Here is a 9,104-nt window from a genome sequence, read left to right on the forward strand (position 1 = left end):
CAGTTTGCTGAACCATATCTCAGCGGGACCCACTTTATTTCCAAAACGAACACGTGGCGTCCACAGAGAGGAATAAAAACAGAGTTCTTCTTCTTTCGAGCTTTTCATTTCATTCTAGACGCGTCTTTCCCAGAGAGGAATAACAATCTAAATTAAATAAAAAGAAAAGAAAAGAAAAGAAAAGAGAACAAGTGTGAGTCTTTCATTGGACTTTTATAGGCAAAGAAAGCGTTTTCATGCGTCAGGTAATTACAAATTACAAAACGAACGAGAAAGTTGTGTGTGGTGAGAGCCAGAGGCAAAATCTTTCTTCTAGAAGCAAACGACGACAAGTAGCAAGAATCTTCATCTTTGCTTCAATGTCGTCGACAAAGATCGGATTTTGATTACTGGGTTTTGAAAAAGTCTGCGTCTTTGAGTCTCTTCTGCTTCTGGGTATTTGTAAAAGAGACGAAAGGTCGAGTTTTTGAGAGGATGATTCAACGGCTGGTTGTAACTGCTCTTCAGCTAGCGGAGCTGTCAGTGAGCTCCGTCGTTCACATGATGTATGGGCTTTACATATTCAGCTCCGCCGTCGCCGGAGATCTCACACAGACGTTGAGCGAGTCAATCTTCAAGTCCGAAACCACCGGCGAAGTCAAACGAAGTACAACTCAAGTCAATGATCTGCCTCCGATTGTTTTAGTCCACGGCATTTTCGGGTTTGGGAAAGGAGTAAGCAAAATAAAAAGATCTCTTCTCTTGTTTGATGTTTGTCTTTGGTTGATTGGGTTTTGGTGATTGCAGAGATTAGGTGGGTTATCGTACTTTGCTGGAGCTGAGAAGAAGGATGAGAGAGTGTTGGTGCCTGATCTGGGGTCTTTGACGAGTGTACACGATAGGGCTAGAGAGTTGTTTTATTACTTGAAAGGTGGAAGAGTTGATTATGGTGAAGATCATAGTAAAGCTTGTGGGCATTCTCAGTTCGGTCGTTTCTATGAGAAAGGTTTAGTCTGTGTTTTGTTTCTTTTTAAAGTAACTTTGGATTCACTCTTTGTGCTGATGAATCTGTTGCTTTCAGGGGAGTATCAAGAATGGGATGAAGACCATCCTATTCACTTTGTTGGTCACTCTGCTGGTGCTCAAGTTGTTCGTGTCTTGCAGCAAATGCTCGCTGACAAGGTAATTTGAAAATAAAGACGAGCAGGATTTGGTTTTTAGTTGTTGTGTTATTGAAGTTGATTTGCTTATGGTGTTTCAGATGTTTGATGGTTACGAGAACACAAATGAGAACTGGGTTTTGAGTTTAACATCCTTATCAGGAGCATTAAACGGGACTACACGAACCTACCTTGATGGAATATCGTGAGTTTTTTTTGCTCTACCTTTTTTCTTATGATCTCTTAGCTGAAAATCATTGGGAGTTAATAATCCAAAATTTATATATGACAATGTCAGGCCAGAGGACGGGAAGTCTCTCAAACTCATATCTCTCCTTCAGATTTGTAAACTTGGAGTCGTAATGTACGACTGGCTCGACATTCCTTGGCTTAAATCCTATTACAACTTCGGGTTCGACCATTTCAACATGTCCTGGAAGAAAACAGGTTTGCGCGGTCTTGTCGACTGCCTCCTTGGAAACGCAGGCCCTTTTGCCTCATCTGGAGATTGGATCCTGCCTGACCTCTCAATCCAAGGCTCCATGAAGCTCAACGCTAATCTCAAGACTTTCCCAAACACGTTCTACTTCAGCTACGCGACTAAGCGTACTAGAAAGCCTCTTGGGATGATGACTGTTCCTTCGGGTGTGATGGGGATCCATCCTCTGCTTTTCATCCGTGTGTTGCAGATGAGTCAGTGGCGGTTCCCTCGTGACATCCCTCTGCCTTATAAGGGTTACAGAGATGAAGATTGGCAGGACAATGATGGAGCGTTGAACACTATATCCATGACTCACCCACGGATCCCTGTTGAACATTCTAATCTCATTGTTCAGAGTGACTCAGATTGTCTCCCGCTCCAACCAGGCATTTGGTTAGTCTTTGATGATAGCTTCTCTTGAAGATTCAATGAAGATAGGAGACTTACCGTGTGTTTCTTGAATGTTTCTCCACAGGTACTACAAGATCGTGGAGGCGGACCATATTCTTTTCATAGTGAACCGAGAGAGAGCTGGTGTGGAGTTTGATTTGATCTACGACAGTATCTTTGAACGGTGCAGGAAGCATGTATTCCGGAAGAGCCCTCAGACATTGCCGAACGAAGCTCAACAGCAGCTAGGAGGAGACCAAGAAGATTAGAGGGGCCAAAAAATGTGTATAGCTTTCGCTAAAGAAGTAGATTTCATTGTTAGTTCTGTTTTGTTTCTAAACATTCCTATGTCCGCACTCGAACTATACGCCTTTTTTTCTATTTAGTTGAGTTGAGTTTCTAGCCGTAATAAAAGATTTAAAAGAGTTGTAAAAGAAGGTTTAACAACACCAAAACAAGGTCATCTTAAGACAAGACAATGCAAGTACATAGACTAAGCTTTGTTAACCTTTTTTTTTATCATATCCTTGCGCTTCAAAATCCTTGTGTTGTTTCCTTTTGTCTCCAACAGCAGGTTGCTTGATATGCACTAGGCTTGGAACATAAGACGACAACATTACGCTACAGTTTCTGTCTATGCCTAAACGTTCTCTGAATTTCAGCTTTTTTAAGTATCCATCCTCTCCGACAATGTTAAACGTTTTGGAGTAACTCATGGCTACTTTCTTCTCCTCGTCAATAAAGAAACTACCAGAATTAAACAGAGGGTGAAGTTCCATTTCCGTTTCCACTGTCAAGAACTTGGTCCACGACACCTTTTCGGCCTCAATCTTTGTACTAATCCATATCTCTAACACATGCTATAGTCACATCATCGTTAGCTCCAGCGTAGAACGGGAGAGGCAGAAGAGGACCAAAACTCTCACTTGTAAAATCGAAACAGATTATGTGATCGTCAAGCAAGTCTTGTCCTGTGTTTCTTTGTGAAGCAAGCCAGTATGTGTTTCCTTTGAGAGACACACCACCCCAATAAGGTAGTCTACGCGACGAGTTTGGAGTGATGTCAAGTCTCTTCCATGTGCTGGAGTCGAAATCGTAAATCTCATAACATGAATACTGGTGCATAGGTGTATCAAAAAACTTGTCTCTAAACCTCAATAATTTGTAGCCACGACAAGTTGAGCCTTTGTCCTCGTATCCGAGAGCGTATGTGAACCAGTTCCATCCGGCTGGGCGGTGAGAGTATGGAGACTCTATGGAACTAGTTTGACCCAAATATGGATTCCAAACAATATATTTGGTAACATCATCTCTCATTCTCAAGACGCATAACAATAAACCATCGCAGTGGAAAACTTGAGATATTTTAGTTTGTTTGTCTTTGCAAGTAAGCCTATCTTGGCACTCTATAAATGGATCTTCATTGAGGCCGCCGAGAACGATTCTCACGAGATAAAGATTGCAACCCATACCCATCTTTGCGATCATCAGAGACTCACCTGATCTTATTTTATCAATATGCATCTTTGAAAAGCTTCGACTCTTGGATAAAGCTTCCCAATGTTTGCAGGTTAAACGCACTGCTCTCATTGATTTCAACGGAACCTTAGACAGAATCTCCTCAACCAAATTTTCCGGAAGGTCAGAGATCTTCGTCACTGTTTCAATCTGGACTGACTTGTCCTGAGACGAAGTGAAGATCATGTCGGCGTTGTTGACGGGAGCGGCGATGGCGCACACTGTGCCTTTCAAGACGAGTGAATCTAGTTTTTTTTTTTTAAATAAGAAACGAGACACTTTTATAGTTTAGCTTGGGTAGTTCGGCCGCCGAATTACTATCCAACTATATGGGCTTCAAAAGAAAAACACGTTTATACATTTATCAACTTTCCCACTAAAAGTTTTTATTTTTTTCAGATATTTTTTTAAAGAAATCTTCATATATAAAATAATTTTAAGTTCTTATATACAATGAAAACTAGAGAAAAATATCACAAAAACAATCTGAAAATTAAACCATATCCACAATCCAGTCAATCCCATTCCCATAAACACTATTTACAAAATAATTTGTAAATGTGTCATTACCACATTCATTCTTAACAAGAAAAAATGGCATAATTTCTAAATAAATATGATATGTCATTGTGACATGTATATTTCTTTTATAAAGTTTTTTATTTTTTGACAATGATTTCTAAATAAGTTAATAACTAATAACTTATATCATAACTTTCTATATAAATATTTATTTTTAGCAATTTATTTTTGAAATATATTAATAACTAATAACTCATATATCACCATTAGTATATATATATATATATATATATATATATATCAGTTTAATAAAAATAAACTTAATTTAAGTTCAAGTATTTTTTTACATCTAACTTCTATATCATATTTTGTATATATTATGTATATCGTTAAAATTAATTGTAAGTGTACATTATCAAATAAAAATAAATAAATTAATAGTAAGTAAATCAAAATTTTGTTGATAGATAATTGAATAAATTTGTTTAAATTTATTAGATCATCAGGTTCCTAAAACTGTTTTGCCACAAATATAGTCTCCATAAATGTATATTTTGCCTCTTCCGAATGAGTATCCGAACATTTAAATTCTATTTATAATAGTATCAGTACCTAAAATTAAAATTATAAATCAAATATATTAGTTATTTTTGGTATTTAATATTTATAGATAAAAAACACATATTTTAGATAAAAATACTCAAATAACATTATATCCATAGTTACTTTCAGAAGAAAAAAAGCCAATTTGCACTATATAAATTAAGTATTTTTGAGTTTTAAAATTATTATAGGTAGGTTTGAGTAGTTTGGATATAAAATAACTAAATCAAATCGAGTAGTTTGGTTATTAGGGTTAAAACCCGAACCCACCCAAACCCACCCGGATCCGACTTTAATCCAACCCGATTTTTTGTAACATCCGAATGGGACCATTTTAAAATAGATTTTCATTGTTAGTTATGTTTTTTTTTTCTATACATCCTGTGTCCACCTGAATCATTCGCCTTTTTATTTGGTTGAGTTGTAGCTGTAATGACTTAAGAGTTGTAAAAGAAGGTTTATCAACACGAAAACAAGGTCAGCTTAAGAAAAGACAAAAATTAAGAAGAGTAATTAAATGCAAATACATAAACTAAGCTTTGTCAACTGAGACTAGTCACATCCTTGCGTTTTCAAGACGTTTTGTTGTTTCCTTTTGCCTCATTTTGCTTGATTTGCACTAAGCTTGGAGCTACATCAGAAGAGCTAAGAGTAACTGAAAGACATATATGAAAGACTATTCATCTTGGTTTTTCTCCTCGTTTTTGCAGGATATTAGACGCTGCTTACGCTTTTCAATAGCGGCAAGACTCAGACATAATTTGATCAAATCGTTGTTTTTCTAAGTCGCTTTGTTGACTTCCTCCTGCACCAGGTTGCTTGATATGCACTAAGCTTGGAGCATAAGAGCACACTTTTACCTTACCGTTTCTGTCTCTGCCTGCAAGTTCCAGCTTTTTAAAGTATTCAGCCTTTCCAACGATGTTAAATGTTTTGGAGTAACCCATTGCGACTTTCTTCTCCTCGTCAATAAAGAAACTTTTACTTGTAATCAGAGGGTAAGGAACGGTATCCACCACGCTCAAGAACTTACTCCACAACACCTCTCCGGCCTCAATCTTAGCAGTAATCCATATCTCAAACTCCATTGGACCTACTTTGTTGTGAGTAATTAAAACCGCAAGCTTCTCTTCTCTAACACATGATAAAGTCACATCGTCATCACGCCCAACGTCAAAAGGGAGACGCAGAAGGGGATCAAAGCTCTCACTTGTAAAATCGAAACAGATTATATGATCGTCAAACTCGTCGACAGGGTTTCTTCCTTTTGTAGCAGGCCAGTAAGTGTTTCCCTTGAGAGTCACGCCACACTGGGAGTGATGTCAAGATCCTTCCATGAACTGGAGTCGAAATCGTAAATCTCATAACATGACCACACATCTATAAACCTCAAGAATTTGTAGCTACGAGACGATCCCTTGTCCTCGTATCCGAGAGCGAGACACAACCTCTTATGTCCCCATGAATATCTAGATTCTATCAACCTTGTTTGTCCCCAATAAGGATTCCAAACGACAACTTTGGTATGATCATCTTTCAAGACGCATAACAATAAACCGTCACAGTGAAAAACTTTAGATATCCTAGTTTGTTGGTTAAGCTTACCTTCCTACTCTATGATTGGATCTTCATTGTCCACGAGAACGACCCTCGTGAGATATAAATTGTAATCCATCACGGCGACTATCATAGACTCACCTTCCCTTACTGCTCTTATTTTATCAGCGTGCATCTTTGAAAATCTTGGACTCTTGAATAAAGCATCCCACTGTGTAGAGAGATTAAAGCATATTTATGAACCTTGAAGTTGAGTTGTGTAGAGAAATGAAAGCTTTAAGAGCAAAAGTGATAGAACAAAACGTGTATTCAATCCTTTATCACGTTACGATTCCCTTTGATGAACAAAGGAATCTAAACCCTTCTATTCACGTTTATCACGGTGGCTTATACGTTACGTGTGGTTTTATTACCGACACAAACGTAGTTCTTATTTAGAAAGAAGCTATAGAGACAAAGTGCAAAACCAAGAGAGAGGTAGAGGGAGGATAAAACGTGTATTATGTAGTCCCCTTTTATTTCTCGTGGTGTTTAGGGTTTTCTCTTATCAATTGTTTTTCTATTCAATTTAGGATTTTCCAGTTTTACCAAACGATTTTGTAAAACATTCTGGCTGTAAAAAGTAAAATATATAGATCATGAAGAGGTACATCGAAGACTAGAAGTTATGTGTTGTTTGAGTAAGAAGCTCTTTAGAGAGAGTTACAACAAGAAATAAGACATTTAAATCAAAATTTTAGGACCATTAGACACAAACGTTTTGTTCAATCAAAATAAGACACAAACGTTTTGTTCTATCACTAGCAATAGTGATAGAACAAAACGTGTATTCAATCCTTTATCACGTTACGATTCCCTTTGATGAACAAAGGAATCTAAACCCTTCTATTCACGTTTATCACGGTGGCTTATACGTTACGTGTGGTTTTATTACCGACACAAACGTAGTTCTTATTTAGAAAGAAGCTATAGAGACAAAGTGCAAAACCAAGAGAGAGGTAGAGGGAGGATAAAACGTGTATTATGTAGTCCCCTTTTATTTCTCGTGGTGTTTAGGGTTTTCTCTTATCAATTGTTTTTCTATTCAATTTAGGATTTTCCAGTTTTACCAAACGATTTTGTAAAACATTCTGGCTGTAAAAAGTAAAATATATAGATCATGAAGAGGTACATCGAAGACTAGAAGTTATGTGTTGTTTGAGTAAGAAGCTCTTTAGAGAGAGTTACAACAAGAAATAAGACATTTAAATCAAAATTTTAGGACCATTAGATGAAAAAATCAGACAATTATAACTGTCAGATTGTAACTCTTCAATTTAAAAAAAAAAAAAAATTATGAAAAGGTATGTTCTTAAAGGATGTGCTGTTTAAATAGATAACTGTTTAAGGAAGAATTGCCAATATATATAATTTTTAAATTATGAAAAGTATGTTTGTTAACAGATGTGTTGTTTAAGTAGACAATTGTTAAAGAAAGAGTTGCCAATATAGTTTTCTTGATGATATCATCAAAAGTATTTTATGTCCATTTGATCAAAGAAAAAAACAAATTCTGACCATTGGATTAATTTTTTTTTCCTATAAAAAAAGATGATGTCATAGGAGATTAAAATTTGGTTTGCTATTATATATAGATAGATCATCCAAACCCCACCAAATCCTATTGGTTAGATATTATTGACAAAATTTATATTTTCCAATAACCTGAAATTTGAATGAATTTATACAAAAGACTAATTCAATAAGCTTGGATTTCATATAAAATTATTGGACCAAAAATTTGTGTGGAATTTAACAATTTAAAAAATTGATGGATTTCTATAAGTTAAGTAAACTTAACAAATATTTATATGTATTTTTATTGATAGTTACTGAGTTTCATAGATTTGCATACATTTGTTTTTCAAAGAAATCTCCTTTTAGGTAAATATATAAAGGTCCTTTTAGAATCTTTCCAATTTTTTTTAATATAACATATATATCAGTAATTGACATTGATGCAAAGTTTCATCGTGAGCTTTTCTAGTTTCCTACATTGCTACACAAATTATATAGTGAAAATTAGAAAAAAGGGACACTTTGAACTTAGATTTGTCCCAATAAGATTTTTAGAAGATTATTTAGGGAAATAGGATTTAGATTAATGTTAATATACCATTATACCCTTAAATTATTCAATTTATTTTAGTTAAAAACCAATAAATAAAATATTTCGTAACTGATTTAATATTAAAACTAGGTGTTTTGTCCGCACATGCAACCTTAAATACTAGCAATCATGCTTTATCTTAGTATTTAAAGCTACAACCAAAAAACTAAAACTACAGCAAAAACATACAAAAAATGGTTGTAAAAATCATATTTTCTAAAGCCCCATCTTTTTAGCTGTAGAAAATTTTAAAGCTACATCCCTTAAAGCTAAATCAAAAAATTCTACAGATTAAATTCAAAGTAAATTTTCGACAGTTACATCCCAACCAATCACCCCATCTTCTTACGAATAATTTTTGGTTTATGTCTTATTAATTCAAAAAATAATATAAAAAATAATTATTAATGATTTAACAAAAATTTTAAATCAAACATCACATATATATATATGATGAATATTTCCATCAAAATATATATATATGTTTATTATTGTGATAATTTTTTTAAGCACTTATATATTAGCAATATTTTTGATATATTAATATTTAATTATAAATGGTTCTATATCTTAATGTCTTGTAATAAAAAAATATTTCCAGATAACAACAGTATATATATATATATATATATATATATATAAGAATTATCTTATTTATTTTTAAAAATATATGTTTTTATTTTGATATTTTTTTCATATTAGTTTATAATCAATTAGCTAATATAACTTATAATCTATTATTATT

The 9,104-nt window shown here is 34.5% G+C and overlaps 1 protein-coding gene and 2 pseudogenes across 1 annotated transcript; 1 reads left to right on the plus strand and 2 right to left on the minus strand.

The window, feature by feature from the left end:
* The first annotated feature begins 129 nt into the window (after positions 1–129).
* On the plus strand, positions 130–2,444 carry LOC111213567 (lipase). The gene is made up of 6 exons (XM_022715361.2): positions 130–714; positions 787–985; positions 1,061–1,161; positions 1,241–1,344; positions 1,438–2,013; positions 2,096–2,444. The coding sequence occupies exons 1-6, from the start codon at positions 475–477 to the stop codon at positions 2,277–2,279; spliced, it is 1,404 nt and encodes a 467-aa protein (XP_022571082.1). The 5' UTR covers positions 130–474; the 3' UTR covers positions 2,280–2,444.
* On the minus strand, positions 2,293–4,290 carry LOC111213568 (annotated as a pseudogene).
* A 300-nt stretch (positions 4,291–4,590) lies between these two features.
* LOC111213565 lies at positions 4,591–8,683 on the minus strand (annotated as a pseudogene).
* Between the last annotated feature and the right edge of the window lie 421 nt (positions 8,684–9,104).

Source organism: Brassica napus, chromosome A9, assembly GCF_020379485.1.
Source record: "Brassica napus cultivar Da-Ae chromosome A9, Da-Ae, whole genome shotgun sequence".
In the NCBI taxonomy this organism is placed as follows: domain Eukaryota; kingdom Viridiplantae; phylum Streptophyta; class Magnoliopsida; order Brassicales; family Brassicaceae; genus Brassica; species Brassica napus.

Bases quoted from the DNA above. Each gene is read 5' to 3' on its own strand.
- LOC111213567 (XM_022715361.2), top strand. From the start codon at position 475: ATGATTCAACGGCTGGTTGTAACTGCTCTTCAGCTAGCGGAGCTGTCA. The intron at 715-786 runs GTAAGCAAAATA...TGGTGATTGCAG, and splicing joins TTTTCGGGTTTGGGAAAGGA to AGATTAGGTGGGTTATCGTA. The intron at 1,345-1,437 runs GTGAGTTTTTTT...TGACAATGTCAG, and splicing joins ACCTACCTTGATGGAATATC to GCCAGAGGACGGGAAGTCTC.